The 25,431-nt window shown below is 38.5% G+C and overlaps 1 protein-coding gene across 2 annotated transcripts; it reads left to right on the forward strand.

Annotated features, from left to right (window-relative positions):
• Positions 1-24,987, forward strand: LOC104260908 (protein zyg-11 homolog B). 2 transcript variants are annotated; one of them, XM_059821675.1, is made up of 14 exons: positions 1-14; positions 8,538-8,703; positions 11,170-11,924; positions 15,247-15,387; positions 16,635-16,811; positions 16,979-17,043; positions 17,681-17,780; positions 17,862-17,912; positions 18,610-18,771; positions 18,879-18,926; positions 19,533-19,730; positions 19,823-19,875; positions 20,509-20,606; positions 22,941-24,987. In XM_059821675.1, the coding sequence occupies exons 2-14, from the start codon at positions 8,652-8,654 to the stop codon at positions 23,129-23,131; spliced, it is 2,091 nt and encodes a 696-aa protein (XP_059677658.1). In that variant the 5' UTR covers positions 1-14; positions 8,538-8,651; the 3' UTR covers positions 23,132-24,987. The 2 variants fall into 2 exon arrangements, with proteins under 2 accessions (XP_059677658.1, XP_059677657.1); XM_059821674.1 differs by lacking the exon at positions 1-14 and adding an exon at positions 2,373-2,408.
• The last annotated feature ends 444 nt before the right edge of the window (positions 24,988-25,431 follow it).

Genomic DNA, 25,431 nt, shown 5'->3' on the forward strand with positions numbered 1-25,431 from the left:
ACACCCGGAGACTGGTAAGCAATTAACACACAACCAACCGTAGTTCTCTAGTTGCGGGTGAATTTAAGCCAGACGTGATATTAAGATACTTATACAAAATACGGCACGCTATCCAATTCCAGCGGTTTTGAGCACAAAATGAATTTTCTGAGAGTACAGCCACCCATTAGAAATTTACATGACAAATTGCTTAGAGTTAAAATGAATTTCAAAGAAAATTTCAGTTGAAATTGAATATTTGAGAATGCTTTATCCCAAATTATTTCAGTAACATATTGCCGGCTTGTCAAGCTTTTGAGATAAACAAAAAATTACAGTTAAACCCCATGCATAGGCTCCATAGGAAGAAACCAGATTGTCTATTAACAGCTGGAGCTAATTGCGAGAGCGGTTGCCGTTCGGACTGGTGGCACCACCTCCCGGACGTGCTGCCGAGATGCCAGTTAAAACTTCTGCTAAAGTATTTTCTTAAAAAAAACTTCTCAGACTTTTCGGTATTTGGGTTGGAGTTGACACACATTGTCCACATGAAGCTAAAATCTTGTTTTCAAAATGTTATCGACCAAAACCACTGACATGTCTGTGAGAAGGCAAGTAAGAAGATACACGTAGTTTGGCCGATGCTGACTGCTGTCTGAGAATTTTTGTGTCAAGTCCTCTGCTCTGGAGAAGGCCTTTGGAAGATGAACTGCTTTTGTACCAGCAATACCATTTCTCTGAAAATGCAGCTTTGAAACATTTCCGTTTGCACAGGCTCAGCAGAAACTCCATAGAGTTTTTTGGTTTAAATCCCTGAAGAGTCTGTTCTTGCTGGGATTTTGTCTTTGCAGTTTCTGATGCCGATGTTGAGCCAGTGCCAACTCAACCGTACGGCCTCTCCATACTAGGGAGCGAAGCGGCGCAGCGAGGCTTCCCTTGTGGCTGCCGCTCCCGAGTACAGTGGGGCAGGCCAAGAACGGGCACCGAGAGCAGGGGATAGGTCTGTCGCTTGAAAGCTTTCACTGTCTGAGCCCAGACAGGAGAAAGGACGATGGTTCCTATCATAAATCCGGATGGAATGAGAAAAAGAAGGTAAAGACAAGACATCTGGTGATGCTCAGGTTGGAGTGAATGAGTGAATTTGTTAATAGGTACGGAAAGAACAGCCTGGAAACTCCAAAAGACATTAGGAGGTGGAAAAAATATGTAATGGACTAAGAATAAAAGTACTAGCCCCTCACTTTACTTATCTAAGCTAATTTCTGTTTCCATAATTATATAAATTATTTTGTCTAAGCAGATTAGATTTTTAAGTGGTTAAATTCAGGACCTGAGGACTTTTGATTCTCTTCCTGTCAGATCCTGAGCATGTAATTTACTTTCTCTACATCAACATCCTAAAGAATCGGGGCTATAACTGACCTTTGCCGTGTAGTCCTTAAACAGGCAAAATTGTATTTGATAATGTTTGTAGAATATTTTGTCATCTTCTAATAGCGGAAACATAAATGATTTTAGCAAATGTTCCTTAATGTTTATTTATGCGTTTTGCTGGTTTGCAAACAAATATTATTTAAAGCTGCTGGATGTAAAATCAGCAATTCCTGAAAAGGTTTAACACCCAACTCTTTATAATTTAATTTTACTTGGACAGGGTAATTGTATCACTCTTTACTTTGTATCCTGAAACAAAAAAAACCCAACTGTATTCTCTTTACCAACAATACATTATAGTATGTATTTGTTGGGAGACAGGTTTTCATCACTACTTCTGTATCTGAAACCTGAAATTATTTTGTATAAAAGCTTACGGCAAAGCTCCTCTCCAACGTCGAAGCAGAAGGCAAAACCTATTGTACTGGAGGAGATTATTATTCTTATTACCAGAATAAACTAGTTTGGGCAGGAAACATTTAGATCACAGAGGCTGATCTGTGAGCAACAAGCACAAAGCTGACGTTGAATTCCTGGCTGTGAGAGGTTACCCAAAGACATGGAACTGCTACACAACTGCTTCGGCCCTCAGCAGCCTCTGCTCGGACAGACTCACCGCCGCTTCGGTGCTGCTTCGTCGTTGCTCCGAAATGAAAGCAACGAGGCGTCAGGGAAGGTCTCACACGCACCGTAATACCCAAGGTCAATGCGCTTTGCTGCATAATAGACCCTTCTCCTGACACTTTACGCTTTTTATCCTTAAACCTGGATTTTAAGGAGCGCAGGCAGCGTGTGCCTGGCACGGCCCCTTTAAAGGAGGCGGGCTCGGTGCTGCTTCCCGGCCGGCTGAGGCAGATTCACTTCCAGGTCGGGGGGTAAAAAACAAGGGGGAGGGAAGGGGGAGGGGGGAAAAAAAAAAAAAAAAAAAAAGGAGCCAAGCCAAGCTCCGGACCCGGCTCGCTGGGCGCTCGCCTCCAGCACCCAGCGCCGCGATGGTGAGTAAGTGCCGCGGGCAGCGCCGGGCCCAGGAGCCGCTGAGGGGATGGGTGGGGGTCGCCGTCGCGTCGGTGGGGGCGGGCAGGCTGCCCCCCGCCCCAGGGTGACAGAACCCGGCGGAGGGGAGCTGAGGTGAAGCGTCGCCGCCGCCCCGGGGGAAGGGGCTGTTATGGCGGCGCCGCGAGCCCCGCTCTGGCGGGCGGGGCGGGGGGGCTGCCGCGCGCCCGGGCAGGTGAGGCCGTTGGCCGGAGCGGGCGCGAGGCCTCCCCCTCTCCTCGCCCCCCCCCCCCCCCCCCGCTGCCGCTGAGGGGCAGAGCCGGGAGCGACACGGCGGGGCCGCGGCGGCTCTTTCCCCTCAGGCACACACACGTCCCGCCGCGCCGGCAGCCCTCGCTCCCCTCGCTGTTGTGTAACCGCTGCGGTTGCCGCTCTACCGATTATATAAAAGGGCGATCGAGATCGGGCGGAGGGGAGGTTCAAGCCCGGCGCGATGCGAAGGGGCAGCGGCAGCCTTGCCCGCTGCGCCCCGGCGTCCCCACAGCGCCGGGAGGGTGATGGCCGGCCCGGCCCCGCTGCCGCTGGCCAGCTCCTCTCACAGCACCTTGTGGGGCCGAGGACCGTCGGCTGCGGCCGGCTTCCCGCCGCAGAGGAGCGGGGGGCAGCCCGGCGGGCAGAGCTCCTCAGCCGGCCGGCGTGAAGGGCAGGACAGGACAGGACAGGACAGCCGTCTCTGCCTCCTCCAGCTCCTGCCCTCCCCAGTCTGCGTGCGGTCCAACTCTCAAACAGCACTTTTACCGCTGGGGCTGTCTGGAAAAAGCCGTGCCACCGAAAGCACGGGGTTTGTGGTATGCCTGGTACGTGGGCCTTGCTGATCTGTGTAATGTGTAGCAGTGTGCTCTTACAGCAGGGAGCTGGCCAAAACCGGCGGGGGAGAAAAACAGCCTTTCTCTGTTAAAGACAGGCCTCGGAGCAGAACGTATGGGTGCTGTTTTGATTGCTCCTCTGTTTGAGGGATGAGTGTGCATATTTGCTTCTAAAGGACTAGCAGGAACTTCCTGGGTTATCTAGTCTTATCCCTTGTTATTAACAGTGTAATTTAATTTAATCCCCTAATAAGTTTTTGATCTTTATTTTAGAAGTAGGTGCCTTTTGTGCCTGCTGTTCTATTCAGTGGACTAGGGTAGAACTTAATTGTTTGATGTTTTGGAGCTATGTACTAACATCTGAATTTATGGCAGAATTCTAATTCATGGTATTTCTATGCACCTTTGTTGCTGTGCTGGCGCTGTACTTCACCTTAATAGCTTTTTTTTCCTTCTATAGTTTTTATTCACTGTGCTGTATTTATAGACAGCATTCATATCTCTCACCTTTTGATCTGCTAGGCTAAGAAAAGCTGGTTTTGTTTCCTACTCCCAACATGCTTTTTTTCTCCTAGAGCATTCTAGTAGCTGCTATGTTCAAACTGAAGTGGTGCAGGTATCTCTGAACATAAATAGCCCCATGAGATCTCAGAGTGTCTTGAAAATGACATAATACTTCCTTATTTTTGCTTGATGCTTCTCTTGCTACCTTCTTTGACTGCCTCATGTTGTTTTCTTGTGGTTAAGCAAACCATTCACGTTCTTCTTTCCAGTCATTTCTAATTGATGAACTCATATCTGAAGTTCTTGATATTAATCTTGAAATATATGGCCTTACTATGTAGTTTTAATGTGGCACTATTTAATTTTAGATCTCTCGTGATCTCTGCCAACTTTGTATCACTAGCAGCTTTAATCAGTATGTTCCCACTTGTTGTGCCAGAATAATTAATAGCAAATTTGAGTTTTGAGCATAATCCTTCCTTAGCAAATTTGAGTTTTGAGCATAATCCTTCCTTGAGTCTGGTTAATAAATTGCCTACTTCTGTTTCATTCCATTTAATTTAAGTAGGATAATCATAAAGCTTTCTTCATAACGTAAATCACTGAACTGTTTATTTTTCACTGCCTTTCCCTTCCTTTATTAGCACTCAGAAGAATTTTGATGACTGCTACTGAGTTGCTATTTCTTGATTGTTTTAAGAATGTTAGTTTTAAGGAAGTAAGTAAAGTGTTGGGGCTGTGGAGAGGTGGAAAACAGTGAGAGACGTGGTATGTCCAAGACCAAAGATTAACGCTCTAAATTACCTCTTATTTTCCTGCTAACTTTTTGAGAGAAGTAACTGCCAAGATTTGAAAAGTCCCTTATTCTGGACCCCATCTCCTTTGAGATTTTAAAGAGAAAAAAGCAGATGGGCCTGGCATACAGAGAGACCTTACACATTTGGGTTTTGTCATACTGAGTCTGCAATCGGGTATAAAAATTGGGGAGTACATCATAGAAGTGGTTCTGTTAGAGCTGAAATTTGTATTTGTCTTCCAATGTTTTATACTGGTTTATTGAGAGGGGGGAAATAATAAAAAACTACCTATGGAAAAAAAGATTTGATTGTTAACGAGTCTGAGACACAAAGCCAGAAGGAACTGAATCTTTCAGGCTGGAGTTGTTAGGATCACAATACCTGTAGTGAAAAAGGCCCACACAGCAGTGGAGTCTACTTTTTGTGCAAAGTCAGATTGCAATTACTGATGGAAAACATCAGTTAAACCTGTCTCTTTTCTAGCTATTGTTGTATAAGCGGGTGGTTGCATGATGATGCCTCCTCAAAGGAACAAGATTTTGGTTTTATGTTCACACTCAGCCAGTTAATCTAGGCATAATTCTGGGTTTAAGATTCTCTAACGTATTCCAGGTACTTTAAGATGTCCCCTTAAGCTCTTTTTTCTTTTTAACTGCATTTTGAAATATAGGGTAAATATATTCTAGCAATATTGAAAGTTGATTCAAGGAGTTTTTAAAAGAAAATGTGGAGGATAGTATTCTTTGTGAGAACCTTTCCAACTGCACTAGTGTACGAGCTATAAGCTGAACTGGGTAACATCATACTAAAGCTGGTATTGCATTTCAGTCCCCTAGTGTATTGGATTACTGTTAGATGCCAGCAGCCATGCAGTTTACTCCCCCCTCACTCCCCTGGACACTTTATTTTTTTTGTTTGCCTTGGTTATATTAAGCACTTGCAAATTTACAGTTTTTAAAGAATTAATTGAAATAAGCCTTGAAAAGACCATCTAAATGAAATTATTCTACTTTTTTTACTATTCCATAAGCTAGTTCACTTTAGATGTGTCACATTACTCTTCTTAATATGTGTTTTAGCTAGTGAAGACACCCAGACTTGCATCATGTAGTGCATAATTCTGCATTTTGGGGAATTTATTTTCTGGCCACTGAATTAATTTGATAGAATGAAAGAAACTATGAGGTTACATGGAAGTATCAGATAGTTAAGATGGCTATGAAAAAGTCAAATATACATAATAAAAGTTCTACTCAAATATTGCTGAATGATCTTTATTAAATAAAAAAAAATAAAATCCTGCGCTGTGGTTGGCACACATGTACAGCATCTCATTAGAGTGTTAGAACCAGAAAGTGAAATGAGCTGAAAACAAATGCCAGGTTTGTTTTCAAGTTGACATTCAAAAGCATAGAGAAAGTAACCACTTCAATCCTAACCTTTAAGAGCTTAAATACAACTGAAGACTTCTAATATGAGGTCTTTAACTGGGCAGTATTCTCCTTAAGTAAAGAGAAGTTGAGAAAAGGAATGCCACTGGCTCACATAAAAGGTTTACAGGCTGTATTCAAGCTGTTCTATTTCAGTAGCAGACAGTCTAGGAAATTGTTTTTATGATGCTTGTCAAGGGACTTTATTAGATAGAGATAAAAATGTTTTGCCTATCTGTCCAGGTTACCTTGTGAGCCTTTGTTCGGTGTGTTTTTTCAGTCTTTTTGCAGCAAGTTGAAGAAACAGTACAAATGTCTCCTGTAACTGGTATAAGTGGAGTTAATAAAAATGATGCTGTGTAATTGATCCCTCCTTGTGGATCTTGTTCCTTTATTGCATGGAGATGCCCTGTATAGACTTCTGAAGTGATTATTTTATACAAAAATTAAACCAATATCTCCAAATTATAGATTGGCCAGTTAGAGGTACTGGTTGAAAAAATAGTTTTCTGAATCATATGCTAGCGGCCAATCGGCAAAGCTAAAAATTCTCATTGGAGTTTGCTCACTGACATAGAAAAGTGTTTTAGCTTTTCTGGCAGAAATTATGGAACAGTGACAGAAGGAATGAAGAGAGCCAATGTTCTGCTTTTGTCATATTTAAGCATCAAATTAGAAGCATAAGATGTAATGGGAGATTAGGATGTCCTTGCTTCAGTGGGAATAATTTTCATATGCCTTTGAGTAAGGATTCTGATTTTTGTTTGAATCAGCAGCTGTGTATATTAAGTGTGTGTATTAATTAAGTGTGTGTATTAATTAAGTGTGTGTATTAATTAAGTGTGTGTATTAATTAAGTGTGTGTATTAATTAAGTGTGTGTATTAATTAAGTGTGTGTATTAATTTCAGGTTAAAAATAAAACTTTCCCCTTCAAAAAATGTACTATTTCAAAATAAATAGTTGTTTTTTCTCTTTAGAAGTATTTCAGGCATTGTTGCATGTTATAAAGGAAGAAAAGATGTTAACAGTTCCAAATTCTGTCCTGCGTTTTCATACCAGTTTAAGATTAGAGGCAGCCAAAATTGCTGTTTTCTGGTAATGTGAGCAAGTCACATCACAAAATAACTCCTCTTTCTTCAACAATAAAATGTAATAATCAAGCTTAAAAAAAAAAGAAAATAAGCACTTAGCAAAATTGAGTCAAAGGAGTTGAAAGTTGCATGTCAAAAGCTGCAGAAAGAGCTTGTATTTGAATAATTTGGAGTTTCTGGTTCCCAAACCTGTACTTAAGTCTTCAGGAGCTATTAAACTGCAGTTTCTCACTGTTGTCAATATATCATTCGTTAAAGATAAGCTCCATTCCATGTTTGCCCCAATGTGGTACCTCCCAGTCTTCAAATATATACACCTTATTTTAGAAGACTAACTTACTTCTGTCATTTTCTTTGTATTTCTTCTATATAACCTTTTATCTATTTCTGTATTTCTGTGATGAGCATATTGGGCAAATGAAGCAACAGAAGAGAAGTTAAATGAGCTAGGAAAGAAAGGTGAAATTATCCAGAACTTCCAGTATACAATTTTTCCTACAGATGAGATCTGGCAACAGTTGATGCTGTTATTTTCAAAATTGTCTGTGGGAGTATGTACCAGTCATTTGGCCTTCTTTTGTGTAGTGCTGGGGATGATTCACAGTGCAAGTCATTCTTTATGTTGATTAATGTGTGGCTGAAAACAGTAGGCTATTATTAGACATTGAATAAAAAAACCTTTGAGATTTTCATATATCAGTGTACAATCTCAAACTCTGAAGGAAAAGTTCAAGTTTATATTCTGCTTTGTCCTTTGTACCCAGGATTCTACTACAGGTGATTCCAGGTGCTTAGCATAAAAAGGAGGAAATTGAGATCTATAATCAGAAGGAATACTGTAATAGTTTCTACTTTAATTCCAAATTTTGTGCAGTAATATAGTAGTTCTTTTTGAGTTTCCTTTTTTGATCTGAAGCTCTAGCTGCCCTTTTCAGAATCAAAAATTACTCTGAACAATATATGAAATTTCTCTACATTTCTCATGTAGGTTGGTAGTAGACTTCAAATGTGGGTTGACCTAAATAAAAGATTAAAATAATAGTTTAGATCAAGAAGTAAAATTTGATGTAAATCTTCTTTCAGTCTCTCTTGATTGATTATTTCCCAGTAGACTTCATAAATTCAAATAATCTTATCAGCAATTACTTTTCTTTGTGAACGCAAGCACAACAGACCAGACTGGATGTGGTTCTGGGGGTGACTGGGGGAGGAGGCTGCCCATCAGTTTGGCCAGTCGTTTATTGTATAACCTGACTTACACCTTTGCGTGGCTCTAATGGGGATGTCTCCTTTTGTCCTATTTGCCTGTTCCAATGAGAATTAGACTAACAAAAAGGAATGATTTGCCTAAAAACAACATTATAGATGAATGGAAGATTCATAGACAGAGAGAATGATTTGACTAAATCTCCTTTGTTTCATTGTGTTTTGCATATGACAGGAGGAAGCTTCTCCTTATTCTTTACTTGATATCTGTTTGAATTTCCTGACTGCCAACCTAGAGAAGTTTTGCACAGAAAGACAAGATGGAACGCTATGCTTGCAGGAGCCAGGAATGTTTCCTCAAGAAGTGGCTGATCGATTGCTGCAGACAATGGCATTTCATGGTAAAAACAATTATTTGTGGGTCATCAGTGAAAATATTTTACTGGAATGTGACACTGCAGTTCTGGTGTATTTTCTAGTAGCATCTGCTGTTGCAGCTGTTAAAACTCTGTTCCTTAATCTCTTAATAGAGAATTTCTGTTATTTTGTCGTTTCCACAGCTTCAGCTGAATGTTGCATTGCCATATAGATAGATCTAAATAGAAAGTCCTTTGTCTTGGGTTTATAATTTTAATTTAATATTCTTTTAATTAAATATTCTTTAATAGATCTTCTTTCAATCACTTTTAAAAAAAGATTTATTTGATTCTACTACTTCTAGCATCGCTCAAATATTTCAGTATCTCCCGCAGAGGAGTTAATTGAATTTTCTTTACTGTGTGTCCTTGTGATTAAACTAGGAAATAATCTTATTATTTTCATTAAAACATTAAAATAGTTTCTCATCTCTTTTGGCATTTTTGTTGAAGTGGAATTATTTGCTCAAAAGCAGTCACTTTCAAGAGTAGTACAAACATTTGTGAAAGCAACATTGTGGTGTTCTTATGTTTCAGGTACTGGCCTATCATTTTCTCTGTCAGCACATCTTTTGAGGAGAGGGCTTCCCTCTGCTTTCCTTGCTTTAAGCATGACAAAGGAAAACGTTGTGTCAAAGAAAAAAGAGCGAATGTATAGATTATCCTAGAGAAGAGGCAGGAGACTCATTCCTGGAGACTTTTATTTAGAGATGGGACATTACACTAGGAAAATTACTTTAAACAGACCAAGCACCCTATCCTATAGGTGCAGATTTGATTGGGTCTTACTGTGCAAATACTGGTGTTCCGGTTTTCTCAAGTTGTTCTAGTCAAATATAACAGAAGAAATGGTCCTAAAAAAAAAAATAGGCAAACCCCCCAAAAATCTTCATCTTCAACATACATTACAGTCTGATAAGTAATTATTTAGAGTAGTACCAAGAAATCAGAATCAAGGAAACTGAATTACCAGAAACTTATTACCAGTGCTAGGAGGGATGAAGGCAGTTCCAGACACCAAAACATCACAAACACTCTGCCAGAGTGCAGGATGTCAAAAAAGTGCATGGCAGATAAACAGGGTGTGGCTAAGGTAGGCCAGTGAGAAAGCCTACCTTGATCCTTAAATGAAAAGATGAGCAAAAATTAAGAGTAATTTAGCAATACTTTAACCAAATTATAATTATCACATTTAATTTTTTTTTGCTGGGTACCAATTGTTTCACCTGCTCTGCAAAAGAGGAATGCCCTGACTACTTGGTCAGAAATGCCTAAACTGTTTGCTCTTTAGAAAGGTCTGCAAATCTTAATATTAATTCGACTTTGTCACAGAGGCAATTACTAGCTTGCGATTTAAATCAAAATTGTAGTGGCAATGATGTTTTTAGTCAAATATATTGTAGTGGCAGTGATGTTTTTAGTCAAATATATTGCATTTTCAGTTTCTTTTCTATGTTCAGTATGCTTGAAGATAGGAGATAAAAAATGGGAGTGTTGACATTTATAACACTCTAGAGTGAAACTAGAAGGACATGTTCTTCCTACTCCTTTTGTATGCATGCTTGTGCAACCATACCCTTCACATATGGCTTTCTATAAAGGAGTAATCCTTCTGTTGATAAGATACAAATAAGAAAACTTGGTGTTTTCAATATGTTTTGGATAATCCTGTGCATGGAACTAAATGTATTATTTCAGTTAGGATGTTGCCAGTATGCTGCAAATGAAGACTACTTATGCAAAAAGATAATAATCTCAAACAAGATGTTTGCATTTCCTTTTTTCTTTGCTGTCTTTCTCTCCTTCTCACCCTTTCCTTGTCCTCTTTCTCCTCTCTGAATCACTTTTTAGGTCTCTCTCTCACGTTCAGCTTGTTTCTGAGCAACACTCCTACCTTCTTCATGAGGGATATACAGAAGAACTTAATTAGCTTAGTTTAGTGTATTGATCCTACTTATGAATTCAGTCAAATGCTAAATTATTCTATTGAGCTAAAGCAAGATGAGAACTGATCACTGATTGCTGGTACTATCTTGAGGTTGATGGAACTGTGACCAGGGAAGAATAACTTTGGAAAATTTTGGATTTCTGTCTTTAGTACATTTATAGCCAGTTCAGTGAGAAAACCCAGAAAATGCAGGCAGCAGTCTGAATGTTTTTGAATCATATGCACATTTTATTTATTGCATGTTCCATGTTCTGAACTAAACAGATAATGTGTATATACTACATCTTAATTTATCTGTCCTATTCTTAAACTTGGTATTTTCCAAAAGTGAGATCGTAATCTTAAAAGTGGAATCTCAAAATTTTGGGATCATGGCACAATGATCCAAGACAAACCACTTTGCAATTAATTTTCATTGATAACCTTTTGTGTCCTTTGGGTTCTTAAAACAAAAGTGGTGTTCTATAACACTGGAGCCAAACACTAATGCTGTTTTCCAACAGGGCTTCTGAATGATGGAACTGTGGGCATCTTCCGAGGCGACCAGATGCGTTTGAAACGAGCTTGTATCCGGAAAGCGAAAATCTCTGCTGTGGCTTTCCGGAAAGCGTTCTGCCATCACAAGCTGGTAGAACTTGATGCTACTGGGGTGAATGCTGATGTAACAATCACAGACATTGTAAGTGGACTTAGCAGCAGTAAATGGATCCAACAAAATCTGCAATGCCTTGTGCTGAACTCACTAACTCTTTCTTTGGAAGACCCATACGAGAGGTGCTTCAGTCAGTTATCTGGGCTTCGTGCGTTGAGTATTACCAATGTTCTGTTCTACAACGAGGACTTGGCAGATGTTGCTTCACTTCCTAGATTAGAAAGTCTGGATATATCTAACACCTCTGTCACTGACATAACGGCACTCCTCACCGGCAAAGACCGACTCAAGTCTTTGACCATGCACCACCTGAAATGCTTGAAAATGACCACAACCCAGATTCTGGATGTTATAAGAGAACTAAAATACCTGAATCACCTTGATATTTCAGATGACAAACAGTTCACATCAGACATAGCACTTCGATTACTGGAACAGAAAGATATCTTGCCTAACCTTGTGTCTTTGGACATTTCTGGAAGAAAACATGTTACGGATAAAGCTGTAGAAGCGTTTATTCAGCAACGGCCCACAATGCAGTTTGTAGGACTGCTAGCTACTGACGCCGGCTACTCAGAATTCCTAACAGGAGAAGGAAACCTAAAGGTTAAGTGGGGGAATTAATTTTACTGAAAAATTACGATGTCCAGGAAAATTAGAACTGATCTTTTGTAATAAATGTATGTGGGTGTTTCAGAAGGAGGCTTTAGGTTTTTTTTAAACTGTTAATTGTAATTACTGACTTTTTGTCCAGAATTAAGTAGGAATTTGACATAAACTGCTAAATTTACATAATAGTATTGTAAGAAGCATCTATTTTCTGTGCCTTTTCAGTGAGCCTTAAATCCTGATGTAACATATCGGATCTAAGAGAGCTGAATTTTGTCTAGTCTGAAGTTATTTACGGGAATAATATTCTCTGGATTTCAGAACAGTATCTAGCATAAGGCAGCAATATGTAAGAGGTGGAGGTGCAATTTGCATAAGCTTTGAGCAGTTAATGATTGACACAACAATTGACAATAAAACTTAATAACTGAGCTGCTGTTGTACTCCATCACCACTTCTGTTTCCTACTACAAAATTTCTACCCACCTTGAAAGGTCTTTTGGCGATGAACATGTAAGAAGCAATTACTTAGGATGAAAAACTTCCTCCTCTTGAACAAATCCTAAATTACTTAGCCCCTTAGGATGAGATGATGTTTGCTGAAGTGCATTTATTTATCTTCTAGTGCCAGGCAACAAGATGTCTTTCACTGTTCTGTAGAATGTGCATGCACTTACCAGAGAATGAGCCTATCCTGTCCCTGCTATGAAGGGGTCAGAATTAAAGAAGAAAAAGAGATGTTTTAGATGTGTCAGTGGTATATCATCTTTGACTCTTTGAGGTTTTTTCTACTGTGCCATGAGGATGATGGAAACTGCAGAGGGAATGCAGAGCAGCTCTGTGGAAAGGGACCTGGGAGTCCTGGTGGACAACAGGATGACCATGAGCCAGCAATGTGCCCTTGTGGCCAAGAAGGCCAATGAATGGCATCCTGGGGTGCAACAAGAGTGTGGCTAGCAGGTCGAGAGAGGTTATCCTCCCCCTCTACTCTGCCCTGGTGAGGCCGCATCTGGAGTACTGTGTCCAGTTTTGGGCTCCCCAGTTCAAGAGGACAGGGAAGTGCTGGAGAGGGTACAGCAAAGGGCTGCAAAGATGATTAGGAGACTGGAACACCTTTCTTATGAGGAAAGGCTGAGGGACTTGGGTCTTTTTAGACTGGAGAAAAGAAGACTGAGGGCGGATCTTATCAATGCTTATAAATACTTAAGGGGGGGTACGAGGAGGATGGGGCTAGTCTTTTTTCAGTGGTGCTCAGTGACAGGATGAGAGCTAACGGGCACAAACTTGGTCATAGGAAGTTCCATCTAAACATGAGGAGGGACTTCTTTACTTTGAAGGTGGCAGAGCACAGGAACCAGCTGCCCAGAGAGGTTGTGGAGTCTCCTTCTCTGAAGATACTCAAAACTTGCCTGGATGCATTCCTGTGCCATCTGCTGTAGGTGAACCTGCTCTGTCGGGGGGGGGGTTGGGCTAGATGATCTCCAGAGGTCCCTTCCAACCCATGTAATTCTGTAATTCTGTAATGAGGAAGAGTTAGCATAATGTTTCCATAGTTTAGTCTGCCTGCTGTGCAAGCTGAGTTTTGCACTTCAGTTTTAAAATTCAGAATGCTCTTATAGGAAAGTGAGGTAACACGGCTACACAATTTTATAATTTTTTTCCTGGAACTTTTGACAGTTGTTAATGGCCAGGTCTCTGAGTACTTAGTTGTCACAGCTGATAGCGAATGTGTATGAATGTTGAAATGCATTGTTGGAGAAAGCAAGTTCCCATTTGGCGGGACTGATGTACAGCATCAGGAAATTATACTTCATGTGTGGTATAAAATAACTCAATATAATCCTTGCTATTTAGAATACATGCTTCATACAAGTGACTGTGCTATGAAAAGGCAGGAAGGAAGAAGGTTCTAGTAATGTGAAAATCATGATGGACTTGTAGCAGTGTAGTTAGCAAAAAGCAGTTTGCGTTTTTTTTTTTTTTAAGGCATAATTGTCAAGAAGAGACTGTAGGCAGCAATTGGGTTTTTTGCCTTTTTTTTGTGTGTGTGTGACCTGAAATTCATTAGTGACTATATTGAAATATTCAGCTGCTTAGTCTAGATACTGCTAAAGAATAAACAGAACACAGCACTCATGGAGACAGTAGAAGTAAAATATTACTGTCTTTACAGCAGTCCTGTGAAATTTGATTGTAGAAATTCATTAAAGATTAAACACTAGGCAGACATTGTAGTTGAGAACATGAAGCCAAGTGAAAATTCTTCATATAGTTTATAATTGGCTGCAAAACAGTAAACACAATTGCCCTGTTCTAATCAGTAGAGAATATAAAACAAAATCCAAGATGGTATCAGTTCTCTCAAGGCTGTAATATATTCCTGATCTAGCAAGTTTCAAAAAATTTGGCTCTATACAATACAGGATGCAGGGAATGTGACACTTCAATCTATGAACATTTGCTTTCCCTTATGTGACACATGAAGTAGAACAAGTTCTGCATGCTCCTCTAAAAATTTTAAAAAACAGTGATTACAACAATGATTCATTAAATAGTAGGACTCAGGAACAAACTATCTACAGTTACACAATTTACAGTTATAAAGTAGATAAAATATTTTTAAATGGGGAATATAGCAGATTGGGAAGTGGAAAAATTTGCAGCTAGTTGCTGATTTAATATTATGAACTGAAGCTTGTATTAGTCAGCAGCGTATAGCTTCTAATGGAATCTTCACCTAGCTCATTGTTTAGTTTTCACATGTATTTAAAGTCTGGTTTTAAGAATTCCTTCTTTTGCAGAGAGCATGAGTTAGTTCTTTAATATGGTGCTGGAAAGCTGTTGCTACAGATATAGCTTATAGGAAACTTGATGCAGACAAAGAATGGAAATGTTTTTTTATTGCCAGAGCTAGAACCCAGAGTCGAAAAATTACAGCCAAAATACCATCTTTGTCAGTTTATCAGCTGCATTTGACAGAGCATTCAGTTACAAATAGTGTTTTTAGGCATTTGGTGCATCATAAGCAGCTTTTGTTAGTTATGAAGTGCTACTTTTACTTAGTGGTTTCATACAGTTCTGCTTAAAGACATGGCTGAAGCCTAATTTTGGCTTATAATGTGGATTCTTCTTTATGAAGAATGTTTTAAGATGGTGTGGTTCTGGATTAATATGGCCAGATAAAGTAATCATTTGCTTACTGAAGGATTTGACTAAAAATATCACCACCTTTGAAACTGCAGCTTTGTACTTTTTAAGAACAAAGTTTTTAAAGTAAAATGATGACATCTTGAACTAAATATTATTTCTCTGTTCATAGGTGTCAGGAGAAGCAAATGAAACTCAGATTTCTGAAGCACTGAAGCGTTACAGTGAACGGGCCTTCTTTGTGAGAGAAGCACTCTTTCATTTATTCAGCCTGACGCATGTAATGGAAAAAACAAAGCCTGAAATTTTAAAGGTAAAATAATATAGTTTTAATGATTGTAGTGCATTGTTCCTTAAACTGAGCCCATCCCCCAAACCCTGATGTAAATTATTTTATAAGCTTTTACAATTTTGATTGTGATATTTAAGATTAAAGTTTTAATGTTGGATAAAAATTAACAACTGTTTAAACAACAGTGATGTAGAATATGCCCTGTAGCGTTTTATGTTAGGTATAATTGATCTGGACTAATGTATTGTACCTAAATTTAGTAGCATCTAAATTAATTTTTTCATGTAATTTTGAGCATGATATGAAATTTTCTTCAGATGCTGAATTCTGTCATTACAACATATCTGTACTGAGTCAAATGAAAGGTCTGTTTAGTCTTATTACCCAGGTACAACAATGCCTTCTGCTGACGCTTACAAACCAATAATAATAAGGAAGGCATTCAGTGATACTTCTCTCCACTGTCAACTTCCACTATGATAGCAAGTGAATAAATATTGTTAGCGTTCTATATTGGGGTCTAACTTGGAAAATCCTAGAAACTTCCTTAGAAATCCATTCTAGGCATTGGCTTTCCATGTCTAGAACACCAGAAATGGTTTAATTTTTACTGTGATCATAAAAGGAGGCATCAGTAGGACAGATTATTTTTGTTTTTCCTATCCTCTTTGAAGTTGAACAAGTGACCTTGATTTTGTTGGCTTCAGTATCAAAAAGACTTTGGCAATCTATAATCAACAAGAAAAATATTTTCTTAAATGAGATCACAGTCAACGTACGTAGCCAAAACCATAATTCAGGACGAAGGTATGAAAAATATATCTTGACCTAGCAGCTTAGGATGGGATCTGAAATGGCTAGTCACCAAACAACAAGCCACTACATCATTACCATTACACTGCAGAAACTCTGTCCTACCTCATTCATCTCTGAAAGGGTTTGGTGATTTTTATCTCAGTGTGTAGAGCAAACCTTGGATCTTTCTAGGAATCTCTTGCATTCCATGCAGCTTCTCCTTTGAGAGGCTGCTGCAACCAATGCAAATGGACTTGGAGAAATAGAAGTTGTCAGCTTTGAATCACTGAGCAAAAGGAAATGTTCTTCCCGAGACTTAAAATCATACCAGATGGATTTTTCACTTAAGTAAAAGGGAGGCAGAAATTGGGTGCTGTGAGTCACCATTGTGGCCTCAAGCAACAGTGGGTTGCTCTTGGGGTGTGTGCGCAAACATGTAACTAACTAACGTGGGCAAAACTCTTGCATTTCAGCTTGTTGTTATTGGAATGAGAAATCACCCCCTGAACTTGCCCGTGCAGTTAGCAGCAAGTGCGTGTGTCTTTAACCTAACCAAGCAAGATTTAGCAGCAGGCATGCCTGTGCGGCTTCTGGCCGATGTCACTCACTTGCTCCTGAAGGCCATGGAACACTTCCCAAATCATCAACAGGTAAAAGATGAAATTTCTTTATTTTCTGTAGGATTCCCTGTCTTGTGGGTCTTACAAAAAGTTTCTTCACGTCTCGTGACCTCATGGAACTATGTTTAGTGATTCATAGCAAGAAAGTATTCTGAAATATGTATGTCTCTGAAGTAATTATTTTTCATTTCTCATAGCTGCAAAAGAATTGCCTTCTTTCACTATGCAGCGACAGAATCCTTCAGGATGTTCCATTTAACAGGCAAGTGTTATATGTCAGTTAAAGTGAGTTGTAACATTGCAGAATATTTTTCCTTGTTGTCTATTGCTTTGGAAGGTTTGTTTCTGGTCTCAGTTTTGCTCAGTTTAAATCATTCCAGTGTGCTGAATTTGTCTGGTCTATATTATTTTGGGCCTGTAATTCACAATTGAATACAGGTCTGAAAAAAATCCTTTGGTATGCAGTTATTTTTTACTTCACCTGGATGGGTCTATCACTAATTGCATGTAACAGAAGTCAGAATTTCTCTGGGGAACTATGGAATTGCTTTTTGCAGAGATTTTTCTACTTAAACGTTTTGCCCAAATGCTTTGAAGTGTGTGGGTCTGATGTTTCAGAAGATTGTGCTAAATATTTCTTTCTTCTTTGGAAGCAATTCCTGTGCACTTTGCTGTATAATTAGAAGTAAGAGACCCTAAGCAAACAACTCAAAGCTGACTGAGGGTCATGCAATACCTGTAATTTCACTGTGTATTTCTACTTTTTTTTAGTATGAGGCATACTTCTTCCAGTTTATTTTGCCTTACATGCATTTCTATCTGATGTGTTGTCTGTGTACATCTTTCTTTTACTAAGACTTAGGAGACTTCTGAAAATTAAATTTATTTTTAACATCCAGGTTTGAAGCAGCCAAACTTGTTATGCAGTGGCTGTGTAATCATGAAGATCAAAATATGCAAAGGATGGCTGTAGCCATAATTTCCATTCTCGCTGCAAAGGTATGAAATTTAAGCTTTGAGGTGATAGGATAGTATTTCTAAAGTCTAAAAAATTGTTGATATGATTTTGTTTGTTTACAGCTTTCAACAGAGCAAACAGCTCAACTTGGCGCAGAGCTCTTCATTGTTAGGGTAAGATACTTTCGTGACAGTCAAAAATACCATCCACTCCAGCTATTCATGCTAACAGTATTCCTAAAGATACAAAATAAGTAGATAGAATTCTAAGAACACCTTAACCTGAATTCATTTGAAAGTTCTTCAGAAGAGAAAAGCCTAGAGAATTTGTTAGAGGTAATGTCAGAGACAGTTGCAATGAGACATATTAGCACAGATGAAAAGAAGCCAAAGTGGAAAATCTTGACACAATTAATACAAAGTAAAATAGCAAGACATCTCTTGATTTGAAATCCATTGTATAAGATGAAAGATGCTCAAAAAGAGAGTATTTGAAGTAAATGGTTAGTGCTGTCAATGTTCATGTGGGGTTGAGAGTTCTGTGGATGGCTTTGTGTGGTCTATGATAGTACTACACATGTAATTATGGTGACAACAAATTCCTCTAGCAGGCAACCATGTTCAAAGGGGAGGTAAAAAGTTTAACAGCTGTTTTATTTTGTATATTTTGTATAGTTTGTATAGTTTGACCCCAAAATAGGAAACTATTTTGTATAGTTTGACCCTAAGCATGTGGATCTTTACTCTGCATATAAATGATAGCTATGCATTACCCCAGCTGGTGCAGAAAGAAGCAGAGGAGCTAATACATTTTTTGATATGCAATCGTAACTGGGATTTTTAAATTTTTTTATTTTTTTTTCCCCCCCAGCAACTTCTACAAATAGTTAAACAGAAGACAAATCAGAATCTTGTAGATACTACCCTCAAGTTCACACTGAGTGCACTTTGGAACCTCACTGATGAATCTCCAACAACATGTCGGCACTTCATTGAGAATCAAGGGCTAGAACTTTTCATGAGAGTCTTAGAGGTGAGGGGTACAGTTTTGGTGGTGGATTATCAACATGAGTTTATAATTAACATTGTTTCAATAATAAGCATAAATGGTTACCTATAGTTTGTTTCTTTTTTCCACAGTCTTTTCCGTCTGAATCATCCATTCAACAGAAAGTTCTTGGACTTCTGGTGAGATGACCCAAAAAAAAAAAAAAAGCCTGAATTATATACTTCTGAAAATTGATTTATTCTTTTTCTCCATGTTAATCTGAAAACTTGCCTAATATTTTTACGTTCCTCTTTAATCTTTATAATGTGCATTATTCACAATTGACATTGTTTTGGACTGTTTACCAATTCTCCAAAAGCACTACTTGTATTGAAATTGATGGTTACATTAAACAAAAAGAGCTTTTAAGAAAGGGCAGTGAGTGAGGCTTCATGTGAGTCCAAATGCAAAAAGTAGGTTGAAAATCAATGGAATTCAGAATTGTGGCCTGCTGAAGTTTACTGAAATTGAGCGTGTTTGAGAATGTTAAAACTAGCTTTTAATTTAGTATAATCTACGAGAAAACCGCTTTGTTTTGGGGCAAATTCCTGCATTAGACTGCAAAAGTTTTCAAAAGCAAAAGTAGTATTTTGGCATTTGGTGGTCACCTGGATGCATGAAGATCTCATCCTGGTGTTTATATGTGTTTACATACACAATGTAATTCAAGTTTATATGTTTATCTCTCTTCTATGGTATTCTTTCTGTTGATCTCTTTTTTTTTTTTTTCTTTTTCCGCCCTCTAGAATAACATAGCTGAAGTTAAAGAACTCCATTCTGAATTAATGTGGAAGGACTTTATAGACCACATCAGTAAATTATTGCACAGTGTGGAGGTGGAAGTTAGCTACTTTGCAGCAGGGATTATTGCTCATTTGATATCTCGAGGAGAGCAGGCCTGGACATTAAGTCGCAGCCAGAGGACATCTCTCCTTGAACAGCTGGTACAGAAATGATGGTGAATTTTATCATACTCTTTAATATTTTTTCAATGTTTTTATTTAACAATGGGTGTTCTTGGTTCTGTATTTTGCAGCATTCTGCCATTTTGAATTGGCCAACCCCAGAATGTGAGATGGTGGCTTACAGGTAACTATTGTCTTGATTTAGAGTTTGGAAAATAAACTGAACTGGATTTAAAACTTGTTCCCAGAGCTGAGTGAGCTGCTAGCCAGACATGGTTTTGTCCAGTGTAGAAACACCTGTTGGCTTAAAATACACAGCGTGTTAATTTTCCCTTTGTGACCAAAGAAGGTTAGGGACTCCTGTAAAAGAAAAATATAATGTTGTTCTGCCTGCTTTTCTATTAAAGGTATTCAGCTGCATGTCTAAAGACTTAGACACAAAGATTAACCAGTAAGGTTATATTGGCTAGCACTAGGTTAGCACTATCTGTCCTAGATAAAGAAGTTTGAGGCCAAGAAGCACAATTAGATAATTAATGTCCATCTAATTGCTATAATTTTCACTGTTTTTATTCCTGTTTTTAAGGAGCAGGAGGCATCCAAATGCTATGGTAAAAGCATACCACATATCCACCATATATGATTTTTGCTGGTAATTGTCTTAAACATTGAAAGGCTTGCCTGCTGCATCTAAAACTCTGGTTTATCAAGTGTCTCTCCTAATTAAACCTGTGGCTGAATGAGTAGACAACATGTCACCTCTGAAGTAATGATATCTAGTAGTAAAGCAAGTTGCTTTCCTCTCCTTTTTTTATAGGTCTTTCAATCCATTTTTTCCACTACTTGGCTGTTTCATGACACCTGGTGTCCAGTTATGGGCAGTGTGGGCCATGCAGCATGTCTGCAGCAAAAATCGTACGTATCAAGATAATACTACCCTTAAAATTCTTATTTATTAGCATATAATTCACTAGTGTGAAAAATAAGAATTCCTAGAGTATTCACTCCTAATCCTCTGGAGAAAACTACATTTAGGCTTTGACTAAATGGGGCAGGAAAAGAGAGTAATAAAAGTTTTGTCCTTTTTATTTACTGGAATTTTACTGTTAAATACACAGTATTAATTCCAAAACATGGACATGTGTTAAGATTAACTACATTTTTGGCTTGCACAGGTGTTTTTTTTCAGAAATGTAAATATTAATAATGGGCAACAAATTTCTTCTAAATTAAGAACAATGACTGTAGCAGGTAGCTATCTCTTGCTGTCAGAACAGAAGTTTTAGGTAATCCTCCTCTCTAATCACCTTTTTGCAATAACTTGCCGTGACAGGAAGGTCAGTTTCTTAATCTGTCTTTCCCATCTGCAAAATGAGAACACCAATGTCTTGTTTGTAAAATGATTTGAGAGCATGTGATGAAATGCACAAGTATTGGGAAAGGAAATAAATCCCCTGAGCATACCTAAATGTAAGACTGGACAAACCTTCCTGGCTTTTGATGCCTTTTTTTTTTTTTTTGACATAAAGTTGTATGATGTGAACGTGTGTATTGTCATTAACTTCTACCAGATACAAAGCAGCTTTCCTCTAAAGCATTAGAAGTATTTTCTGTGCCAGTTTTTAATCTTCTTGACAGCATTATATCTATGCTTTTTTATCCCTGTCCCATCACTATTTCTACAGTGAAAAGACATCTATTCAGGACCAAACAATAACATGGCACAATATATAATTGCACATAAAGTACTGTTTATAGAGCTCATAACTGTAATGAGGCACTGGTCCCAGGGTACACTGTCCAGAGATCTGTGAGGACTTTTCCCATATTGAAGTAGGACTGTTCTGACAAGTTGTTCTAGTGGTCAGACTCTGGGTAACAGTTCTTGATAAAGACCCTGTAATTCTGTATTAATGATATTAAAGCAAGCTTTCTCCCCCTCTTTGTGCCTCAGCCCTGTTAACTTAGTATGGTCCTATTTGTTCTATTTATTTTTAGTTTTTACTTTGTGCTGCCCTAACCTCTGGGCTTTCAAGATGCCGCAGAGGTTTGTATTGACAGTGAGCAACTGCTTTGTAGAATGGAGAGGCTGGAAATACTTGGGTGGTGTACTCCTGATTTGAGATCGAGACAGTATTCCTGAAATTTAGTTCTGATAGTAGTTGGTGCCAGAAGCTTCTGGACAAAGTTGCAGAGAAGCCAAATGTTTGGTAGCAAATGTAATAACCTACTCTGAGGGGGAAATGTAGTTAATTCTGAAATATGGAGATTTATTTGGGGGGAAAATATTAAGCTTTTGGTGCTTGGCGCCAAGAAGGCTTTTTGTTCTGGAGAGGAGATACATTTTATTTTGACCTTCTCTTTTAGATGAGGGTGATTCTCTTTTAGATGAGGGTGAGAAGTAGTCTGGAATTAATGGGATTGATTTTTCTCGTTTATTTTTTTTCTCCTTTTGGTGTTTCTCTGTATCATATCCAGCACAATGAGCTAACATAACTAAAATATTAGTAGCACTGCAGTAAATGTGATCCCCAGTGAAATGCTTAATGTCAGCATTTAAACAACTCCGGTGTTGCTTCACCGAAATGAATGGTGAAATTGGGCACATCTGAGGTAATGCTCCATGAATTGCATTACAGTCATCCTGACCATTTTGTAACAATTTCTGAAGCTTGCATGTTACATTAAACATGTGGCTCTTTTTATAGCTGGTCGTTGCACGTAATAACACTGGAGCTGATGTAGATGCGTTTTCAGCTTTTTAAAATCGGTAATGAAAGTGGAAAGAAAAGTATAATTTTATCCATGAAAAGGCATTCATAGCAACTTATAACTAGTTAAAGGCCACCATCAATAGTATTTGGCAAACTGTTTTTGAAGGAACTAGTTCCTATTCCCTCTGCAAGGCTGTACAAATGATGTGGTATATCTGATACCATTTTTTGGTAACTGTTCTGTACCGAGGCTTTTGGTACAGGTGGTATTTTTTTACCTGGGTACTCATAGATACTATAGTACTTCTGAGTCCCATTTCTTAAAATTTATGTATGTCCAAACAACTCTGTTGTTCTGTTGTCACTTATTAAAGTACCAATGCACTTCTGAGACATTTTAGGGAGTGTCCCAACTGCTGCCTGTTCTAGGAAATGAAAGTGGATTTGAATCAGTGTTTACAGTATCTGCTACATTTACTCTAGATACATTTTTTTTTTTTTTTTTTAAATTTCCTTTCTTTTAATCTTATTACAGCTGCCAGGTACTGCAGCATGTTAATCGAAGAAGGTGGTTTACAGCACTTATACAGCATCAAGGAAAATGTCCAGACTGATCCCCATGTCCAAAGGATTGCTATTGCCATCCTGGATAGTTTGGAAAAACACATTATGCGTCATGGGAGACCACCTCCATGTAGAAAACAGCAACAAAATAAACCAAACTGAAAGCTGCAGGTGTAGGAGTGTAAAGTATTGTCTCTGTAATAATCCTTTCCGATGTGTGTGTAGTTGGAGTAACTTGTAATATAGTGGTCACCATTAAAGTGATTTGCCAATAACTGTGGTACCCAGAACCATGTACGGTAACCTTTGGTGCATGTCAACTTTAATGGCAACCGCATATGCAACTTGTAAAGGGTCACTGCTTGAGCTGGTCATACCTGTAGGATTACTGCTGGCTACAAAGAGGTGAGACTTGTATGGATCAATATGCACATCTGAAAAAAAGACTTCTAGGAATATCTTGTTTTGTGACTTATGGGAGAGAAAGTTATTTCATCCCTACGATTGCTGTTCATAACACTGTTTACCAGTTTGGTGTTTGAATAAAACTGTGTGTGGTTGTGAGATTCAACACTTCTACAGATTAAAACAAAAGTACATGCATGCAGGTTACAATAAGACTTGTAACTAAGGCGACCACAATGTCCATTGTCTCATAACCCTTCTAAACACAAATGGGGTCTTCAACTTCCTTTTCCTTTTGCCTGCAAGCTGTGTTCTTTCGTTTTCCTTACTGCTAGAACAATGCCTTTTTGCAGTTCAGCTCTCCTGAGTCCTCACTGCTCTTAAAGAGGTGGGGATCGGCGTTGCATCAGGGAAAGGGGAAACCTTCTGAAGTAAAGCAATAGAAACAGGATATTAAAAGGAGACACAATACTAAAAGGATGAACTACGCTTGAGATTTTAAACTTGATAACAAGAAAGGGTTTTTGTTGTTGTTTGACTACTTTTGGTTGCGTGTGTTGATACCTTTCTTTTGTTTTTGGAATACTGAAAGGGAAAGGAGAAGGCTCGTTAGAGCAGAATACTGACTTGTCTTCATCGTGAAGGGGATTGCATGTCTTGATAGGAGGCCCAGGATATTTGGTCACCTTATTTATAAGAGACTAATGATTGCTCTGTTGTTTTCTGTAAATATTCTGTCAGTATTGTGCAGTGAATTATATTTCGAAGTCATCACAGTGCAAAATATCACCCAATGTTCTATGTAAGCCCTGTGTCAATTGCATTGTTTTGTGGAGTGTGAAATTTTACATAAAGATGCTAATTGTAACAACTTATTTCTTTCTTGGTTACCTACGGGTTTCAAATGATCTGTTGAATGAAAAATATTGCACAGCATACAGATGCCTGATAAAATACAAGTGATGGAAGCAAACTGCATGTCCGTTCAAATTCAGGTTTATTTCAGGTATTGTTTTTGTTTATCTGGTTAGTCTCCGTATTTCCATGGCAACTGATGGATAGTCAGAGACTTCTGTAAATATATTGGTAATTGAGTTTAAAAAGAAAACTTATGTTTGATAAATTACTAGCAGGGATGGCTTCTTCATGATGACCATATTTTACTATTTTTAACTCCTTCCCTCTCCCAACTCCCATCCTTCAAATAAAAACATCACCTCTAATCTTCAGTAATCTAGTTATTGTGTATTTCAGCAACTTCAAAAGGTACTGATCCAGTAATTTAATCAAGATTGTGTAATTGCTTTTTGTACGAAGGTATAATTTGGCTAGCATCATTTTCATGTGTGTATCTCATTATATACAGTTTTCTTGATTTGGAAAGAAATTAAATTGGTTGTAGCTTTGAATTATGAAGGTGGTTTAAAAAAATGAAAAATGGCCTGCAAGCCATTACATACCACTCTTCTGAGATGTCTGCTATGGTACTTCTGCTATGAAATTTCCGTTACATGAAATGGAACAGAAAACTTCTCAAAATTGGTGTTAATGAATATGAATCAATTGCTAGAAGATTTTAAAATAAAGATGACAACTCTCCTTACAGTACTGTTTTTTCCTAATAACAGGAGAACTTGCTGAAACATCTTAACTAAAACTGTGGAAAAAAGTAATCACTACTACGTGCAGCACAAAATGTATGTGATGCTGGCATCAGTCCAGATGGTGAAGATGTCACTTCATGAAGTTCTGCAACCAGCAAGCACTTGTAAATGATTTTCCATACCCTTCTTGTTTTGTTCCCACAGGCTTCAGGCAAACAAACAGTGAGCAGAATTTTTTTAAGCTGAAAAGTGAATGCCTACAAGATATAAATCCACTAGATGTGCTTGTATGTGCCAGTTATGGAAAGGTCTCTTCGCATTCCTGTGCAGCTTCACGAGTTCCTGCCAGGGTAGAGTAATTCTGGAAGCAACTTTTATACCCTTGTATTTCACCTGTGGCATTTGCCATCTTTTTTTGTGTGAAGGCTGAAGATCATGACCCTGCTTTACCTT

Source organism: Gavia stellata, chromosome 10 (assembly GCF_030936135.1).
Source record: "Gavia stellata isolate bGavSte3 chromosome 10, bGavSte3.hap2, whole genome shotgun sequence".
NCBI lineage: Eukaryota > Metazoa > Chordata > Aves > Gaviiformes > Gaviidae > Gavia > Gavia stellata.

Coding starts and splice junctions, on each gene's coding strand:
- LOC104260908 (XM_059821674.1), top strand. Junction 17,781..17,861: donor TTTCCATTCTCGCTGCAAAG/GTATGAAATTTA, acceptor GTTTGTTTACAG/CTTTCAACAGAGCAAACAGC. Junction 17,913..18,609: donor CAGAGCTCTTCATTGTTAGG/GTAAGATACTTT, acceptor TTTCCCCCCCAG/CAACTTCTACAAATAGTTAA.